Source organism: Leucopleurus acutus, assembly GCF_964270905.1.
Source record: "Leucopleurus acutus genome assembly, chromosome: 3".
Lineage (NCBI taxonomy): Eukaryota > Metazoa > Chordata > Mammalia > Artiodactyla > Delphinidae > Leucopleurus > Leucopleurus acutus.
This window is the reverse complement of record NC_139145.1, coordinates 42,018,381-42,039,920: the sequence shown is the minus strand read 5'-3', so window position 1 is coordinate 42,039,920 and position 21,540 is coordinate 42,018,381. Positions and strand designations below refer to the sequence as shown.

The following is a 21,540-nucleotide window of genomic DNA, read 5'->3' as shown; positions in this document are numbered from 1 at the left end:
TCTGCCTTTTCCTTCTATACGGTTTCATTGGTAGGAAACACTTTATATCCCTATTACATGAATGATGAATGGGACTGTTGGTTATGGTCTGTTATTTGCTTGGCTGTAGTCAATATGTTTTCTTTGGACAGGGATTTCTGTGATTTATCTCTCTCCTGGCCTTATCACTTATTAACTCTGGGTAGACAGGAAAAAGCCAAGGTTGTATATAAGGCCTAGTGGCCATTTAGACCTCTAATGTCAGTGAAAATATCCCTTTTAATGATCCTGTTACACTAGCTACTCAAGTCCTGATTATACTCCACTCCAAAAAGGAAATAAAGGTCGTATTTCTTGGAAAGTATGTACATAAAATATGCAAAATAATGTGCTCCCTTCAGACCAGCTCTATTCTTTGCAGAAACGGCTTTCATTCTATAGACGTCACAGAAGTACAATGGGTTACTTTTAGTGATTCTTGCTGCTGTTGTCCCCATTATGGCACCAACAGTGTTTAAGTTTACAGACGCCAGTGGGTTCAGGATCACCAATCACATCAATGTACATCAGATCAGGAGCAATCACATTTTGTGAAAAAATTCCCTTTGGCAGCGGAGAAGAAGCTTGGGACTTAGCCTTTGGATCACAAAAGCAAAAAGAATAAACATTCCCTCTGCCTTGAATTCTTTTCTTTGTGTGTAAATGGCTCATTTGGAGTAATATTTGAGACATGTGGACAGGAGCAGCCTGTTAATTTTTCCTTCTTCTTGGGTCTTTTCCAATTAGGACACTGCTAAGGCAAAACTGCTAGTCAAGTGTTCATTACACAGCCCTCCTTCAGCTGAATCCTAAGTGAAAACAATCTGATATAAAAGAAAACGCTTTCTTGCCTTCCTTTCCTCAATTCTTCCTGAGTTTGCTTAGGCCTGTCTTTATAACAATTAACATATGTGTAGAATATTACCCTTTACAAAACATTTTCATGCCCATTCTTTCACTGATACTCACAAGACCCTTCGGATGCCCAGAGAAGGAAGGACCCCACCGTCTATTAAGTGGGAGGAAGTCAAAAATCTGGGCCTGAGCCCTCCATCCCCTCACCCCCACGTCCAACACATCTCCAGGTCCTGTCCACTTTCCCTCTTAAATACCCCCTTGAATCCTCTCACTATATTCCATCTCTACCCATTACCATCCGAAGTCAAGTCATCAAATCTCTTTCCTGGAATACTGCAATGGCATCCTAACAGGTCTTCCAACATCCATTCTGGCTTCCTGTGCTCCAGTCGGCCAGAGTTTTTTGTTTTTGTTTTTATTTTCCCAAAATGAAAGTCTGGTTATGTCCACCTGACCACTTAAGGATTGCTCTTGAGATGACAACTAGACTCCTCCCGCTGGCTACAAGGCTTCAAAGGCTTGTCTCTGCCCAATCTTCTCTCTCACCATTCTCCTCCTCTCTCACCATTCTCTTCCTCTCTCTTGATTTTTCAGCTTCACTGGAATTTTTACAGCCTTCCAAGATGGCTCGTTTCCTCCCATTCAGAGCCTTCTTACATGCCTCTCTCGGCTGGAGCACTCGTTTTCTTTCCCCAACCCCACCTGACCCCTATCCTTCATCAGTTGCCAGGTTAACTCTTAATCATCCTTCAAACCTCAGCTCATGCATCTTTATCTGAGAGAAAACACCTCCTACTGACCGACTGGCAGTCCTTTGTTTTATTCTTGTCTGAACCTCTGTTCCTGTTTTTCTGGGCACTTAGCAGGTTTGAAATTGTAAACTTATGAATATCCACGTTCCCTCTTAGACTACAAGATCCCTGAAAAAAGGGACTGTGTGTGGTTTTGCTCAACATGGTTTTAGAACACTGCCTAGAATAGAACAGGCAATCCACAAATATTTGTGAGATGAGTGAATGAACTAACAAAAGAAAGTCATAAAATCAGAAATAGAACCGAGATCTTTTGATTCTGACTCGAACGCCTAGAAAGAAACAATTTCCTTAATCAGATGAAAGCTGGCACACATATAATACCAAACAAAATGTGCCCTAACAACCGATTCTTTGCATTTTGAAGAGAAACATTCCTATTGTCTGCTTCTCTCTTTCTGCATTTACTTTTAGGGAGCATTCATACCGTACCAGGCACTGCCAGGAGTGTGTTACATACATTTACTTATTGACTCCTTAGATGCAGGTTCTGTTAAAATATCCTCATTTTACTGACAAAAAAATGAAGCGTATCTATAGTATAGATCGAACCCCATTTTTTTTTCTTTAACAAAAACCCCAGTGACTGTGTTCTCTACATGTAAGTTCAAGTTAAAAGGGATAGATTCTTAATTAACAGCTCTTATTTACATTCCCTGTCATCCAGAGCACAAAAATCAATGAGGACCCATTGCTTCTGGGCAATATGTTAGTCAATTATTAGAGAACACCTATTGCAAGTAAGATGTAAGTCAAGTAAGTCAAGGTGCTTCAACACAGTGGGCAAAACAGTGTAAGATTAGGGAAGGTTCGCTCTTCCCTCAAGCAGCTTGTGGACTTCTTGAGATGTGTCTACCTAAGATCAAAAGAAGAGAGCCAACAGTAGAAGGAAGTGAATGATGAATGAGCCATCTAAGCACATGTGACAGAAGAGATCCAAGGACAGAGACTCTTCCAATCAATCAAGATGAGCCACAGGGAACATCAGCGTCACCTAGTCCAATTGGCTCATTTTACTATGAAGAAACTGTAGTCTGGAGCATGTCAGTAACTTGTCCTATGTCTCATAGCCAGTTAGCAGCAGGGCTGGGACTAGAACTCAGACCTCCCTCATCTCAGCCCAGTGCCCTGGCCACTTGCTACTGTGGCCAGAGAACACCTCCGAGGGGAAATAAGAGTTTGAACTGGAACTTACAGAGGAATCACCAAGTCCAAGGTAGCTAAACATGAAGTGTGCGTGAGGCATAGTGAGGAGACTGGTTTGAGTGGAGACGAGGAAGCACCGGGCCCAGAGCATAGCGAGCTGTGAATGCCAAGCCCAGGGGCTTGGGCTACATCTTACATACAGGGAGTAGATAGGGAAGGTTTCTCTGCAGGGACATGTTATGAAAGTGGCTTTTCAGAAGCTTAATCTGGCAATGAACTAGCTTAAGAAGAGGCTAAAGAACAAGATTCATTAGGTGCAAACTTTTTCCCTAAAACTGATGACTTTGTTTATCCCAGGATGGCAGCCTTCATTTGTGCAGGAGGTTTCCAAGAACTAAAAAGAGAGCTTTCTCCCTGAAACCTCTTGAACGGGGAATGAAGCTGATTATAACCTAAACACCTTTGAAGGGGGCTGGTGATAGACGGTACCCATGTTACTATGGCCTCCAGATCAGGGGTTGAAATTTGGGATGTAAATAAGAGAACAGGTGTGCGTTGTTCCTGAAAATTCGACACCTGAGAACTTTATAAATCTGGGCTGCCTTTTTAAAATACGTATTGTTTGAGGTGGTTTCTAAGAAAATATTTGTTATATCAAAATTGTTATCGTCACATTTATAAATCTTTTTCTGGCTGCCTTACACTGTGCTCTTTGTATTTGTGGTCGATTGATGTTGCTTCTTTAATTTACCGATGACTACAGTTTTGTTGCTAAAATTCCTAAAGGACATTTCTTAGACCTCTAGGAACATGGTGGAGAAGATAAACAACACATATAAAATATTACACCATGGTAGGGACTCAGCAACAAATGAATGAATGAATAATTGTAATGGTCATCAGTTATTCATGGAAACTACTAATATCTGGCCAAGTGCTCATGCTAGCTCACCCTAGGTGCTTTATACACATTTCCCTAATACTAAGAACAACCCCAGTAAGTTATTATTCCCTGTGATAATGTAAAGATGAGGCGACTGTGGTTCAGAGCCATCGTACAATGTCCCAAAAATAACCTGTCTGGTAAGTGGTAGAGCTGAGAGTTCAAGCTACACCCATCATCTCTTAAACCCAAGGACTCAATCACTATGCTACATCATCTCCTTGGAAGTGAGGGGGGAAAGACTAAGGGGAAGGAATGAAAAGAGGGAGAAGGGAAGAAAGAAGAAGAGAGAGTGGGGGCAGAGGGAGAACATAAGAGGAATGGGAAGAAAAAAGGAATATTTGAAAGACATGATACATGTCATCAAGTTTCACGGAACATGTTCAGCCAACATGGCCCCTTCTACATGCAAAGTAACTTGGGGCATGAGGTACAAACAAGAAGCATTTCCAGGAAGAATATTTATGTCAAAGTGGATTCTGAGACTAACATACAAGGATTATGTATGTTTCACAGGGGCAGGAAGCTTGGTGGAAAACGTTAAGAATAGGAGAACCCAGTGGCAGAAGGGATTTGAGATGTGACCTACACAAACATCTGAGCTGTTAGATGATCATCCACTGGGGCCTTTCACCACCTTTTGGGCAGTAGGCAGTATATAGCTCTTGGTGCACACCTAAGCTGGTCCAACATCCTGGTGGCCCATTTCTCCAGTCATATTTTTCCCAAAGTCAGCAGCCCGTCCAGTGGAGGAATAACTGGACTGAAGTTAAAAAGTACATTTGGATTTGGCCACCTCTTATGAGGAAAAACCAATTCTAAGAACTTTGAAGAAGCAGCTAAAGCCTCCTGGGAGTCTCTTATCAGCTCCCAAGGTTACTTAAAGTTTAGTGGGAGAGATTACAATTCTCAAAGATCCAAGTCGCTTCAAGACATAACAACTGCAGGAAAGCAAGCTACGAGAAGAACAAAGATATTGGCGAGACCCCTTCCAGGGCAGTGGAGGTTTATGGAGATTGACTTCCCATTGGACTGACGGACCAGACACACGATTAGCGAGGGCTTTGAAAACAGTCCTGTCCTTAGAAAGGGTTTTTGTTTCCTCCTATTAGAAAACATGATTTAAAATGTAAAGTCAGCCTTGCTCTACATTTACATAAGAATAAGTGGCCACGATAAATCAGATCAGGGATGAGCTACGCTCCTGAGCTTTTTTATTCTGATCCAGTTGGGCTTCACTTTCCTCCCTCACTCTGATTGGGCAAACACCAGAGAACCGCACAGCTGGCAGCTGAGAACACCTCACGTGTCCCTGGTCTGAAGCACCGAAGATGGAGAGCTGCCCTCCTGTCCCTACCAGTGGAGCCAGCTTGCAGGCAATCTGTGTTTAGTCAGATTCTTTCCCCCCACCCCCAATAGTCTGCCTTTATTTGCATAGATTAGGCCAGGCTGTTCCTGTCTCAGTTGTGTGGGTGTTTTTTTTTTTTCATCTATTATAGATTTTTAGAGACTTGCACATACACACACCCAAACCCTGTCACACACACTCAGAAAACAACAGTGCCTTAGTTTGGGCTGTTGTTTTTCAGTCCTAGGACATTTCTTTTTTTCTTTTTAAAGGGAAAAATTCCAAGTGATATTCTACTAAGAAACAACTGTTAGCTCACCCCACCCAGAAAACCAAGCCTCACATCTTGAAATGCCGTGGATGTTAAAGAAAATGAAATGTGAGCTTCCGTGGGTGGACGGAGGGGAAGGGCTGCAGGTTTCCAATGAGCTGAGCGGTTGTTCGGATGTGAAGAACAGAGAGGATTTACAACCCATCCCTGTGCCTCCGCTAGAAAGTGGTGACAAGCAGAGAGGTAAACTGAGCAAATCACAGAGGCTTGGCAGCAGCAGCCATAAACACTTCATGATAATGATCAAGAGTTCCAGGTGTAGTTCAGAAATTAACAGAGACTCCCTTTTGCTAGAAATGGTGTAATGTCACAGTGACTGTGAACAGCCAGCTACATCAACAGGGAAGTTTTTGTACCAGTTTCTTTGAAACTTTTATTTTTCCAATGCACGGAGAGGTGAGAGTCTCTCTTAGAATAGTTAAAAAACTAAGTCTTCTTGTCTCTTGCCCACAGTTTGAGGCAAGATCAGCAGAAGCATTTTTTCATACTTTAAATTTCCCACACACTTACACACGTGCGGGAAATCCTGGAGTGCACACCCAGGATTTCTCTCTCTTATCCTTAACTACCTTGCTAGACTTGCAAATCGGCCGCTTTTACCTTTGATCTTGATTCCCATCTCATACGAGTTTTCCAAGATGTGATTTCTTAAATTGATAGCAATTTTTTTAATGGTTAAAAAAATTCCCAATAACGATGGGTCCCCTAGCTATTTTCTTTTGAGAACTTAAGTAATTTAATGGGGATGATTTTTTTTTTTTTAACTCTTATGGCCAGGTGGCTCAAGGGGATATTTCGTTGAACACCGATTAAAAATAATTTCTTCTAAAGGAGTCTTGACCACAAAATGGAACCATTAATGGGCAGGGACATTGTCACCAAAGCGGAATCATGCCTGATCGCCTCTCGTTCCTCCCATCACACGAGCATTTTCTTCTTCTTCTTTTTCTTCTCCTTTTCTTGTCCTTAATGGCAGAGTAAATAAGCAGCCAGCGAGGCCTAAATGTTTTCGGCCAAAAACAGAGTCCAAACTCCTCAGAGAAAACATTTGGCCTCTGTGGTTTTGTAATATGTTCCAGAACACTGAGTTCAGTGAAGAACATTGTGAAAAACTCCCATCCATCGGAATGATGGTGGGGAATGTTACAGTATCAGAAGTTTCATTTGGTCCTTTTCCTGCAGGCCCATAATGAGGCTTGTAAAAAAAAAAAAAAAAAAAAAAAAAAATAGCGCTATGTGGAAGTTCTCATGGGAAAAATGAATGGCAAGAAATCCTAGCTTTAAAAGAAACAGCTAATCTGCTAGTTTGATTGTTCTTCAAAACTTACGCTGAACCAATGAGCCTAATTAAAAACACTTGGCCTACTTCTAGAAAGCATCATCGCTTTCTCTATGCTTCGTTTGTATACACCACAAAACTCCAGATAGACTATTATTTTTTCAAGTGCTCACTAACAAAGTGCTGACTTTGTTGGGACGGCTGAGTTAATTTCTTGAACTCAGTGTGAAACCTTAGCTAAACAAAATTGTGGTAATTTTCCTTAATTTGTAAAAGTGATTGGAGTGCAAACAAAATTTTCCTCTTGGGTCAATCCTATAATTTTCAATTAACTAAAACTAATAGTCAGGCAGGCACCAAACCTACATTTTGTTTAAAGGGCTGGGAGGCATTTCCAAGGGTCAGGATGCATTAATTGTTTTTATAATTTTGAGGGGGGGTGGAGAGTCACTAATAAGCACGGTCGGTTTTGTTCCTAGTGTTAAAATACGAAAGGAAAGATGCTTCGAGGTAAAATGTCACAGCAAAATAAAATTTGTCCATTTAATTGTATGGTCATAATTAGGATGTGTTAGCACAGTTATCCCTTCATGCTCTGGAGTCTCCTTGTGTGAAAGCAACTTACACTCTGTACTTAAGCTGGCCTTCTGGTCCTTTATTGAATGAAGAAGGAAACATGGGGCCAGTTTCTGGAGACAGCTACCCAGCGATGACTGCTACTCAGCAGAGGACCTAGAATGTTACCACTCCCAGGGTGGTCCTTGGACCAGGATCATCCACCTCGTTTTCGGAGCTTGTTAGAAACGCAGGGTCTCAGGTCCCACCCAGAGCTACTGAATCAGAATCTGGATTGCAAAAAAGATCCCTCGGTTAGGGATCTGTTTGGTTCCCTAAAGACTGTCTGGTTTGCACACAACAATCTGAGGATCTCTTCAAGTACACACTGGGCACTCAGACTATGCACTTGATGTATTTCCATAGAGAACATGCCTGGTTCTCTCCATGTGATGGGAGGAAATTCACATTCACCCTATAACCCTAGCTTCTTACTGCAAGGCAGGTCCATGTGCCAAGGCTCTTTGGGGTGGCAGGGGGCAGTCGGTTGCGGGGGTGTGGGGGGGGAGAAAAATGCAGCTTACAGCGAAAGAAAGCACCAATCCAGAATGAAATACGAAAATCACCAACTGTCGTTAATACAAGTGCCACGACCAAGCTAGAAGAACGTCGTACTGGGCATTAAAGCACACCCCTACTCCATAAAGCAAACGAACTGCCACACAGATGGTTTAACATCCAGAGAGACTCAGGATTGTCGAGCACTCCTTTCCTCTTCCCTTATTTCTCACGCTGCTGCTTTAGGTATCCAACCCATGATTTCAACAGATCCTGTCATTCAACACGGACACCCAGATGAATTCTTAAATAATTATAGTAGTAGTAGTAGTAGTAGCACCTCATTTGGTCAAACATAGGGTGAAATGGAGAAGGAAAGTGGGTCTTAAGAGAAAACAGATTTTAGAATAACACACACACATATATACAAGATAGCGTCAAAGACCCACAAGGCCACAAGGCAGCTCTGTCCACCATCTGCAGTAGTTCTTACCTGTGTAAATGAATCTTCCCGGTGTCCCTTTGCAGAACTGTTTGGATTTGTAGGACAATGTGACCTCTACAACACCAGGGATGTGCCGAGGAGGAGTTTGCACCCGGATGGCATGAGGAGTAATCAACTAGGGGGGAGACATTTGGGAAAAAAAACATTGTCACTGCATTATGTAAAGGACTCATTTCATATGTTTCTTATCAGCTCTCAATAAACATAGCCTTCAAACACATAATTAACCTGTCAGTGTTTAAATACAATCGTGATGGAACCTGTATAAAAGACACTGACGACAATATTTACAAGTGCTCTGAGCACAGCCATAACAACCTTATCTGAGTTTTCCTACACGGCAGGCACTCTGCTTCCTGGTTTGAAAAGTGAACCTGGCCTAATGAAATGATTTATCTACTACAGGATATCCTTTGGAAAATCTCTGTTTGAAGCAGACACCCAAATCAGAGCTGAGCTCTGCCACTCCTCTCCAGAAGCTGGTGGGCCTGGTGTTTGAAGTGAGCCCTTAAACATGTGCAGAACACAGAGGTAGGAAATCAGTGGGCCAAGGTGCCCTGATGAGCTGCAGAGCACATGTAGGAAATGCCCCGGAAGACCATTTGGTGCACTAACTACCAGAGGCACAATCAAAGAGCTTTAAAGGGGAAACCCAAGAATGTGCCTCCCTGAAATAGCTGAGGGATCTAGCAGAACTAAGGACTGTCCATAAAAGGGAAATGGAAAGTTGGGGAGGGGGCTGGAGGATGATCAGTGGTCCATTATGCAATGCCACGTGCACAACGAGAAAGGTCATTTCTGAACCCTGTTGGCAGCCAGAGTACACTGCAAAGCAGAATTTATTTTTTAGTACTCGTATCTTTGTTTATATAACTAAAATGTTATTAACGGCCATAAAACTGGCATTATCTGGTTCTTTGAAAACCCCAGCCCTGGTATTTGACTGGCTGACCTCTCTGATGGTGCTGGACTCTGCGTGCTCTCTCTGTGGTGTGTGCAACAGCCCATCCGTTACTCCTTTCAGACGCATTTAGATCAGTGCTGCGGTACTGAGTCAGTATGCAATGGGTGATCACTTGAGTTTATACTAACTCATGTTTGTGCTGTTCTTATAACTTAGAAAGGGCTTTTGTTCCAATGTGCAAATTCAAATGTTTTGCCCAGAGAATCACAGGTGACACCATGAGAATCCAGGTGACACCCACAAATGCCAGCCCCTGCGTCCTGCCTGGGTAAACTGTCCTAGCACAAGGTCCTGGCAGAAAGAATGTAAGAAAGTTGCTACTGCTAAAATCCGCAAGTAATTTCTTTCAAATGCTCTTTCTTGAAACATAAAGGTCATCTGCATAAAAATCATTTTAACTTAGTAATTAGAAATGCCTATCCTCTTCCATAGAATGTGTGGACCCTTAGTTTATTTGCTGGAAATACACAGAAGATACTTCAGTAATACCGTGCTTATGTGGAACCCCTGGAGACTGAGCTCTCCATGGCTAAGTTTTTCAGACGGCTAAGGGTTTATCCATAAAAGCACAAAAAATATTTAAGATTTTGACCTTTTCATACTGAAATTCTTCCAAAATGCACTGTATGTTTTCTAAAGTAAGCAAAGTATATATAATTTAATTTAGCCTTGATAAATCAAGATTTTCGTTTGGAACACCCTTTCTTATATCTTGTATCAAAGCTCTATTTATCTTAGATCTATATATCTTCTGTAATACAGAAAAGCCCTAAGTGACCACTGAGGTATGAGGGGCTATTTTCCCCTGCATTAAATGGCCCTGGATACCTATGAGTTTTAAATTATTTCTATTTTGTTCATTTTTTTTTTTGTCTTTTTTCCTCCTGGTGTCCTTTGCACCTTCTATACTGCTCTTCTAATCTTTAAGCATCGAAATCAGGAAATCAAGTTTACTATTGTATAGAGAATAGGAGAAGAAAAGAGGCTCTGAAGAGCAGTAAAAGATGACCTTCCAAAATCAAGTGCATGTTTAATCTCAACTGATCAGACAGTGTTTGTGCAATGTTGGGATTAACACTTGTTGAGTACCTAGGTTATCTACTACATTGCCGAGGATTTTACTTGCAAACACTAATTTGGTCAGAACGATCGTAAGTATTTTTATCGCTTTTTTTCAGATGTGAAAACAGAATCATAAATTGTTAAACTGCTTGCACAAATCACGCTCGTTAGAGCAAATAAGAGCAAAAAAGTGACCCCAATGCAGTTCAAAAAATGACAGGAACAAATTCTTCCTATCTAATCATAAAAAAGAAATTGTTTATACTCATACCTTTAAACTTTTTAAAGGTACTATCAAACTCAAAATTTTCAGATCCAAAGACTGTGTGTGTGTGTTAAGCCACATGCTATATCCATTTTTCACTTACTGCCTGGTCCTTGGCTATGTTTTTGATGGTGGAAGGTGCCATATAGTTATATTCCAAATAAGTGGTACGCTTCTATCTTAAGAGTTGCTTGGACTGTAGAGTAACATTAATTGACGAGAATATTTAGGAGAACTTTCAGCCAGTTACAAAATACTTCACCTGCCCTCCCTTTTCTCAGGGGAAATACATTTTAAAAGATGGAAAGATATCAGCAGACAATTGAGACATCTTTTTAAGCATAAGTACTTATTACCTATGAGTTGATACACTAAGAAACAAAATTCATGGGCCTTACAAATTGATTACATATGACTGCAAAGAAACTAAGAGAGTGGGGTGTTGGCATAAAGTACTAGGCTCAGGAAATTGAAACAAATTTTCATTTACAATTTTATTTTCAGTTTTAATCAATCACTCTAACTAAAGCAGAGATTCATTCTTGAAATAACTATCCTTCGCAAATGAGGTAGAATATGAATCATCATTAGAGAGTGAATTTGTTGATGTTTTCCTTGCTGTGGATGTTAGTCTGGGAACAGGCTCTAGCACTGACACATGATACTGATGGCTTACAGAAGGAAAAACTTGTATCTAACTTCTGTCAGTTGAAAGCAGAGGCTTAATTACTAATCACTCAAAGAATTACAGTATTTATTACGGGAAGGAATGCTAGTAATCATTTAAAACTAACACTCTCATTTCATTAGCGAAGGACACAAAAGTCCAGAGAAGTCTAGTGGCTTCAAAAATTGACTCAACAAGTTAGGGAAAAGACAGGGTCTAGATTTGGAAGTCTAGAACTCAAGACCCACCTCCAAACCCCTCCCCCCACCTCAGGATAAATTTCCCACATTGTTCCAACCTGGCTGAACTAAGGCAGCCCCTCTAAGTTACCGAAGGAGGAAGGGCTCTAGTAAGTCTAAATTTTCCGAACTTCCATCATCGGAATACCACTTTCTTAGTTTTGCCATATCTATAAACCACCTATACAATTATGTACTTAAAAATTTTTAATTGGTTAACTTTTTGTTTAAAATAACTTATTTTAAAAGGAAGCTACATTATTATCACAACTGGTATCCCCTGCCAAAATAAGAAGGAACTGTGGGTGGTAATCTTAAGGTTAATATGATGTTAAATCCTAGCTAGATAATGTTGACAACCTGCGTGGGTTTATTGAAAAGGGAGTTGAGCTAGTGCTGGACGTTACAGACTTCTTTGCCCCAAGTGAGACTTTGTCCCTTAACATAAATCAGAAGGATTAAAAGAGAAATAAAAGGAAAATCACTTTCTCATGATGTGATTCAGTTCTACTTAATGTCTGTGTCGAATCCAAAATGGTCTCTTGTACAACCCGGGGGCACGTACCCCACACTTTGGGAAATTCTATTCTAAGTGATTAGCGAACAGATTCACTCTTTTGACTTAACTTCCTTAAATCACAAACCAAATGAGCTAAAAATAAATATTCTTCTGAAACCCTGTAGCATCTGACACTACTTTCTTCCTTTTTGGAAGTCTACACTTTCTTCACTTCTGTGACACTAATTACGAGACCTAAGACTTGCAGAGCATCTGATGGTTTTTCAAAGCACTTTCACATTTACTCTTTTAAAACCCATCCTTATGGGATATGTATGCCAGATGAGAAAATTTGAGGGTCAAGCAAGTTAACTAACATTATTCGAAACAGTAGAAGAAAACCCATCTCTTAGGCCTGTTAAGTGTTTTCCAGGGCTCCTCTCGTATTCATTGGTTCCTGTTCTCTTCATGTGCCAACTATTTCTTTCTGCCAACTTGTTAACTGTAGAAATTTCACAAGGCTTGTTCTAGATCTCTTTCTTTTTCACTTGCCTGACATTTCTTAAATTCACTCATTGGCTCAATCACCTCGCCTAAACTGACTTCCAAATCCACACCTGTAGCTTTGATCTCTTTGGCCAAGCACCACATTTTTATGAAAAACAGAGTAACAGAATCTCCCTGAACTTGTCTTATTGCCACCTCAATCTCAACAGGACCCAAGGTAAATTTATCATCTTCCTACCTATAAGTGAATTTCTTGCTCCTGTGTTCCCTCTCTCAGCTAAGGGAACACTCTCCTCTGCATCACCCAAAATAGACAACTTAGGATCACCTTATGTTTTTTCTCCCTTCAACTTTTCTTTTAGTCATGTTGATTTTACCCTCCACTGAATTCCACTGGCCCCTTGCCTGGCTTCTTTATCCTGTTCAGGTTGTCACCATTTCTTACTCAGATGACTGCAATATTATAACTGCCTTCTAAATGGTCTCTCTCTACTTCTACCTTCTCCGCCAGAACTATCTTCTTCAAATCAATCTCACCACAGCATGCCCTGACTCAAAACCTCACCTGCCCCCTTTGTGTATGGTGTATAGTCCAGACTCCTTGGCATGGTAGTCAGGTGCTCTAAGGCCTGACAGCTGATCACCCTTGCTAGTCACCCTCCCCACTCTGCCCTTCCACACTCTGAAGGCCATGCGGATACATGAAAACACCACGGCCTTGCCTAACATCTTTGCTTTGTTCATACAATTTCTTGCCTAAATGTTCCCCTATGATATTCCTCTTGTTCTTTAAGACCCTCACCAGATGCTCTCTCTTCCAATAAGTTTTACCTGATCCACAGTTACCTGCACCTTTGTAAGAATTTATATAATTACGGAATGTATACTATAGAAAGCATCCTATCTTACTTTGTGCCATAAAGATTTTCTTACACATCTTTCTCCCATTAGACAGTCCCTAAGATCAGCTATGGGGTCTAATTCATATCTGTATCCTCTAAAGTATTAAACTGAATGCCTTACATACAGGATATTTCCCAAATATTTCTGAAATAAATACTTGTGTAAATTGGACCAGAATTCTACTAGATGTTTGATGCATTAAGCAAGCAATCCCTATCCATAAAAACCCACTGTTCTTAACCTGATAATATTTAACCCTCATTCCCTAAGTTGCTCTTAAAATTAATTATCCAACTGGCCCAGCACTCAGGTCCCTGTATGAGACTACTGCTCTGATATCATCTAAGTGGTAAAAAAAGAAGATGTCTAAAGGTCTGGGACTCATTCCAGCGAGAAGGGATAAGGCGAAACAAAGAAAAAAAATGGTTAAGCAATACTAAAAAGTGGGCCACAAAAGATCAATGCTCCAACAGCAGTGTTTATTTCTAGACTGATGACATTAGATGTGATACATCTTCTGTCTCTCCTGATTCTTCCTCGTGTGCGTGTGTGTGTGTGTGTGTACTTCTGTGTTTATTTGTGTGTGTGAGAGAGTATGCATGTGCTTGCACAGGAAATAATAATCATATAGATAATTCTGGAATAAATAAATTCATACATTTACAGGTATTACTTTTATTATGAGAAAAATATTACTAAAATCAAAAGTAGAATACTATCAGTTTTGTGCAATATGTATTGCATGTGATTATATAAGAATTAGATATATATTTGCATGGAAGAAAGACCAAAAGGAAAATCATCAAAGTGCTAGGAGGAGTTACCACTAGATGGTAAAGTTACGGGTAATTATATTTTCCTCCGCTTACCTCCCTGAATTTTCAGGCTTCTCAGCAATCAGAATGCATTAATATTATAATCAGAAGCAATCATTTTTAAGTGTGGTATCGCAATGAAAGAAACACACATGGTCTCTGCAAGGCCCCAGAAGAGGCTGCCAGCACACCAAGGACCTGCCGGTGACAGCAATTTTGCTCCCTCCATCAAAAGTGTGACCCACGTGGTGGGTGAATGAGAGTACCTAGTATTTTAAAATATTAACGGAGACATGTTGGAGAATTCTAGGGGAAAAGGACAAGTCTTGGGAATCACCTTCTTCTCTGAGAGCCAGTAGCTCTTACTATCTGTATCCCTGTAGCTCACACTAAATGGACGGTGGTGATGACCTTGATGGTGACTCCAGCAGCAGTGACTTTTCATTGTCTTCTTACTCTGTGCCACGTACTGTGAGAAACTCCTCCAGTGATTTCTGTCCTATAGTATTAGGGACAGGCAGGGGTAGTAGCTGGTTCACAGATGTGAAAAATGAATTTCAGGAAAGTTAAGAAAAATGACCAGGGAACCGATAAGAAGCAAGTCTGCCTGACTGATGACCACCTTTATACAACCACAGCTGTCCCTCCCTACTACTGTTTATTGTTTTTCCATAATTCCTGGCACTTGTACTTTTCATCCTACCTCCACTGTTAACAGGGTAGAATGGGTCCTCAGCCTCTCCTGCATTCAAAAATGTTCTGGGAACACAGCAGGTCCTCAAAATAACCTTTCTCATTGGTGAGAGGTTGGCTGAGAATTATGTCCCAGCAAAACAAAAGAGCAATTCTAAGATAAGCCTTTATGCACGTTTTCCAACCAATGGAACTATATGAAATAAATGCAATTTGAAGTTCCATGCTACAAAGCCAAAAAAATAACTGGGATTACTAGAAAACGCACCAGTGATTTTTCATTACCACCCTTAGGACTTAATATTTTAGCCTTAATCACTTTCAACACTAAAAGTAAAAACAAAACCAAAAAACTCGAAAACAAGCAAAGACTTAAAGAGAAGGGGTAAAAGGAAGGAAAAGTTAAAGTTTCTTCTCTGGAAAAATAATTAACAGTTATGACTAGAAAAAGGCTAAAGTGGGCACTGGTACAGTGGTTTTTAGGTATTACCGCTCCAAGAGTCTGGGTTCTAAGGTACACTGGCCCATTCAGCCAGTGTCACCCTCTGTGCCTCACTTTACCATCTTATCCTGCACCAGCTCCTGCTCTGTGGGAGTACAGACAATAATGTTAAATATGCTTTGTGTTTGGGTAGAGCTTCTCTAGGGACCCTAAAGCACTTTCCAGATTAATTTTTTAATTTATGCATTAATAATTCTCACAGCATTCTCCCTCCTCCTCAATTAGGATAATAATATCCATCTCTTTTGAGACGGGCAGGGGGTGCTGAGTGATGGACATAAAACAGGCACTTAAATAAGGAAACTATAACATAAAAGCATAATTAAAGCTTCAAAACCAAATCGACCAAGGAGCTTTAAAGAGACACCACAGTGATGGTGACCACACAAGAAAACCTATTTTCCTTCCACTCTGGGGCATTCATCTTTCTGTAGTTAAACATGGTGCTTACAAAATATTATTTTCTGGAGTTCTTAAAGAAAGTTGAAATATGATCAGTGTATATTCTTGGGCACTGTGCTGGCTGTACCTACATATTTTATCTCTATTCCCCTGAAGTGGATACAACATAAATCAGGGGATGCTAGCTCTTCTCTCTCAGTGTATTCTGGTTTGTTCCCTAATCAGGGTTCTCTGGGTTTCGTAACCCAGAGTTTTTTCATTCCCAAGAATTGCCTGTCTCAAAGGCAGTATATGATTTCTCAGGGAACGTGAGAGAAAGCGCGTGGAAGCATTTACTGTTTCACAAACATTCTGGTTTCCTTTTGTCCTTCCAAGAAAATAACAAAACCAATGTTTAGCAAAATATGTTGGGTCCCATGAATTCCCAAAGATAAACTTTATGTATGAATGTCAGAGGAGACTTTTGAAACTAAAGTCTCAGGAATTGAGTTAAAAGGGGATTTAAAATCTACGTTTTAAGTCAGTCGTATCTCCTAACACTGTCTGAAATGTCTCTCACATAGGTATCGACACAGACACAGATACACAGAAGAGAGATATAGATCTATTTTCCTATTGATTGCCTGCATCCCCCAACTAGAATATAAGCCCCATGAGGGTGTGAACTTGGTCTTTCTTGTTTTCACTACTCTGTTTCCAGTTTTAAGAGTGCCTTGGACCTAGCAGACATTCAGTAAATACTTATTGAACATTGAATGAGGAAATACCGTGACATGATTAACCACCACTAATAATTAGGATAAAGATTCAATAACGTCCCTTAGGAATCTACCAAAAAGATATCATCAATACCACCCCATTCAAAAAATCTTTTTACTAAAGAAAAAGAATTATTTTAACTTTGCCCCCACAGACTTCCTGGTAGCCTCATTAAACATTCACAAAAATATACTACCCAATTCTTCTGACCGAGAAACTAACCAGGTCCCTAAATCAATGCAGTTAATTGTACAAAACAAAACAGCAATAAGATCATCTTTCAAAATAACAGATTGGGGAGAAAAAGGCTAAAATAAATATATTATGCTTCAACTACCTTTGGTTTTGTGGGTTGATTGATTTATTTATTTTTCGGTAATTTATTTTTTAAATAAACTTTCTCCAGCTCTCTTCCCAGGATGTAAATCTTGTGCCAACTGGGCACCATTAAAGACTGGATCCCATCCTGACCATGTGGGAGCTGGAAAAGCACTGGTGAGATCCTGAGGTCCACAGTATACCAGACGGGGAGGACTGGACACCAGTAACGCCAGCCCCTGTGGTTTGAAACTGCACAATGGGCTCTTTCTCGAGGCTTGTTTTTCTACATTCAGTCAAGAAGGAATATCATTCCCTAGTTGGGCCTGGCTTAGGGTCCTGGGTTGCTGCTTTGTTTGTTTGAAAATTAAAATATAAAAGAAAAAGGAAGGCCAGATACATTTTTGGAAGGGGCTGCATGTCATCAAAGCTGGTGGTTTGCAGGGCAGAATCTTTGCCTGCAAAGATTAGGAATCAGGAACAAAAACGTAAGAACCAAAAGGTGGACTAGCAGGGAATGAATTCACGTCTCACCAGAAAGTCTTTTAGGTTCTTTCAGAGTTCTAAGAAAAGGATATCAAAGCTGTAAGATGCTAAACAGTGACTCATTCTCACATTCTTTAGTGGCATAGTTCCTATTTGCATCCTATCTACGGTGATCCTTGCACACATACTCAGTAATTCCTGATTTAACACATCCCTCCAGGAAGTGAGTTCTGTGGAAAACTGAAGCCAACCGCCTTTAAATACCGTGCCACCACAACTGCTTTCACTGAAGTCTTTCGAGGATGCATTACACACATCACGCTGTTTCAGACAGAAGATATTGAATATAATTGCCATCTCTTTCTTGACTACTCAGGGCCACTGTCATTATGAACAGCCATTAACATGCTGCGCAGTAATATAGTTCTTCGTCTGCTTTTTAGGTTTTCCTTTCCTTCCCTTGACATTAAGCTGTCACTTCTGCTGTCACTGAGCCTGCTTCTAACAGCCCGCCTCTAGTTTGCTCCTTCTAATTTGCTATGACCTGGGAAAACAGTTAACATAGTTGGTTTAAAATTACTCTTCTGGTTACCTCAAAGTCTGTTATTTTATATATTTACTCTTTTTTTTTTTTTTTTTGGTTCACTTCTGGTTTCATGCTGAACTTTGGAGAGTTGCGGTGACTAGAACACTCTTCTCTGGATAGATGAGCTTTCCCTACCTTCGTTTTAGATGGTTAAAAAAAAAGATGGCTCTGGAGTCAGAAGAATTTTGGTTCAAGCCCAAGTTTTGCAAATTACCAGCTGTGGGACCTTTGGAAAGTCACTCAACCTCTCTGGCCTTCAATTTCATTGTCTGGGAAGGGGGAAGGGCTAGTTATCTGACTAGTGTTATTAAAGGACTTATTGACTTAACACCTATAATGAGTTTAGGAGAAGGCCTCACTGGTATCAATCACTTAAAAAGTGTTAGTTTTATTACTACTTAATCCTCACCATAACCAACAGATTTACACTAAGGTATTTATGTGCATCCTTACTGCACAATAAATATATCTAAATATAAACTACCTAATTATACATGCATTAACAAAAACTAAACTGCAATCTATCTGGTACTGACACTATGAAGCAGCACTGAATATAACAGTTGCTAAAAAGTAGCATTTGTTTGATTGAATGAATGAAAGGAGAAGCAGTGTCCTTCAACATTATTTTGTATAAATTAATGCCTCTGAAGTGTAAGGCTCTGTGCTAGACTCTGTAGACTAAGCTGAATTTTGCATGGATCCTGCCTTCAAGGGAGAGGGCAGCCCCTTATGTCACAATAATCAAAGATAGAAAGTGATAAGAACATAAGATGGTACACATAAGGCCATTAGAAATTGAGAAAGAGAAAATATTCAATATCTAGAGCTGTGAGGGAAGATTTCAAAAAAATGATTTTTTTCTGGATCGGAAAGGGTGGAAGGATTTGGGCACAGAAAGGAGGGAAAAGCATTGTGGAAGGAGGAATGGCATAAACAAGACAAGAGTGCAGAGGTGAAAAAAATCACTGCAGGCATAAAGAGCCACATCTTTATCCAATCACTCATTGTGACTGGAGCAGAAGTTAAGATGAATGGTGGGTAAGGATGTTGAAAAGAAAGGTCAGAGGCTTACGGGGCTGTACTTGAATCCCAAACTACGGAGTTACGCCTTTAGGAAAGAGGAAGCCAGTAAGGTTGCATAAGGAGAAAGGCTTTAGGTCAGATCATCAGGGAGCCATTCCAGCAATCAGCATTGAGCACATGGATGAAATGAGCACAACACTATATAAATATTGACTTTCTTCATTAAAGTCACATGACTGCAGCCAGCTGCGAATTCTGTCTTTGATTCACGTTAAAATTAGAAACACATCACACTTCTGTGGTTTATCCGTTTTCAAGTTATAGGCACATATGTGTACCTCCCGAACGCACTGTAAATAAATAGCTGAAAATGTCAACCTAAAGGTGCTTTTAACTAACCCGTAATTATCAACATAGAGGATAGACTTAAAGTGCCTTAGTCAAAAGTAACAATATAGACTAGAGGATTTTAAAGCATAAGGTGAGCATGGTTGTAACTATGTAACTATATTAAAAAGGCCATTAGACTATTTTTAATCTGTTTTTTAAATACGCTGGCTCACTTAGAAATCATTCCCTGTGCAATAACTTGGACTTGAAAGGTATTCTTCAAAGCCATATTCAAAGTTTGATGCAAGTGATTCAGGCTACTCCTTTAATTCTTTACAAGTGAAGTTTAAAATTTTGCATTAAGCATCTTCCTCTTAATAGATGATCAATAAGTACAGGTTGAATAAAGACTTGGCAACTTATGTATTTAGGAAAAAGTAGGCAATTAGGAATTATTTAAAACCTGTGCATTTAATAAACTTTGAATTAAACTTATACCTGTAAGCTTCAATATATGTAAAGTAGATGACACAGCTATTTACATTGTACCCTATTTATATTAAAAGTTTTTGAAAGAGAAGATATTTGATACAATGTCTTTCTCCACCTTAATTTTTTTTATTTTAGTGGAACTGTATCTCATATAAATGTGTTATACGTAATAGTCGTTAGAGTTGTGATGCTATTATGTATAAAACTTGGGAGGGTTTCGTAAATATAAGGAAGTATGTTAAAAAAACTAGGGAAACGTCACGAGAAATCCTGGTGCAAGAGAAAGCTGAATGGGGAGTGAGGTTGGTGTCTGGAGAACTGGGCTAAAATCCCAGCACTAACTAGCTAAGGCATTCTCAGGACAAGTCACTGCACCGGCGGGCGCTGGAACCTCTTTTTCCTCACTTTCAAAATAAAACAGCTGCAGCTGATGACTGGAAATGCTCCTCAAAGCCCTCAAAATTTTGTGACTCTACATGTGGTTCAGTAAAAATCAAGGCCGGATATAAGGCCTGGGAAACTCACAGTGGGAGCATGTATGAGTTGTAGTCATTCATTTTTTGATGTCACAGAGGAGCAAATACTATTTTTCTTTTTTTAAATTTACAGTCCTTCCTCTGAGCTATGTGCACACATGAGAATAGAAAGTAGATATGGAAAGGAAGAAGGGAAGAAATCAATAACTGCATTTAAAACCTTATTTTCCGACTTCCGGATTCAAGCAGCAAAACTGCTTCTCAGCCCCACAAACTGCTATTTACCTGACCATGGTCACCCATAGGTTTCCCAAAGAGTGGCTTCTTTTGCCTTCTGCCTGTCTCTGGGAATGCCGTTGAAGAAAACATTCATCTGGATGAAAAAGACAGTGTATGGCCCCTGGATGAGGCTAAGTGGTTCATACAGTAATGTAACGCTGGCTTCTCCCATTTGAGCTAAGTGGTCCTGGCAATCTTTAAATATAGCTGTCCTACAAAATCACATGGCATCTAACGTCAAGTGTGCACGGACTAAAACCAGATGCAAAATATGAGAGAAATTCTGTTCAGAGCCTTGCAGGATTAAACAACAATGGCTCCAGACATTGCTGGTCTAATCTGAATAATACTCTGCAAATATTTCACATTTTCCTACATCTACACCAGCCCAATCACTTCATAATTGGGTTTCATGACTTTACTTCATTAACATGAAATCTAAATATACTTCAGCCATTATCAGTATATCTTCCTGTAAAGTGATCCCCGAAAAAACAGGTTCTGTGGTCACAAAGTTTGGAACATGCTGCATACTATGTCTTAGATAGTCAAAGTGCATATAAGTACCTCGAAAACTCTAGGACAGGACCAGTGGAATCTGTTTGACTCAACATTTCCCAGATTTACTGGGAAAAACCTCCCACCCCCATCTCCCATGGGGTGCCTATTAAAATCCCAAAGAACTGGTATATTCCATAGAACTATCTGGAAGATGAATTAGAGCAACATTGTGGTGTAAGTCTCAGGTGTAGGTCAGAGACCAGAATCTGAAGTGTAGAGAGTGAAAATATGGACTGAAGAGATATCAATAGGGGGATCCAGTTTGGGGGCTAATTAAATCATTTTGATGAAGTTCAAAATAAACATGATATTGTACACTGCAAGTGTGTTCTAAAAGTGAAGAACAAACAATAGTG

General features: G+C 40.0%; 1 protein-coding gene across 11 annotated transcripts in view; it reads right to left on the bottom strand.

Moving 5' to 3' along the window:
* Positions 1–21,540, bottom strand: part of EBF1 (EBF transcription factor 1) — a gene marked incomplete at its 3' end in the record, with an annotated part of 392,977 nt that overhangs the window by 68,514 nt on the left and 302,923 nt on the right. For all 11 annotated transcript variants that reach the window (XM_082836741.1, XM_082836739.1, XM_082836746.1 and 8 more), the window contains one exon: positions 8,342–8,468. In XM_082836741.1, the coding sequence (XP_082692867.1) occupies positions 8,342–8,468 (127 nt within the window). The remainder of the gene's footprint in view (positions 1–8,341; positions 8,469–21,540) is intronic.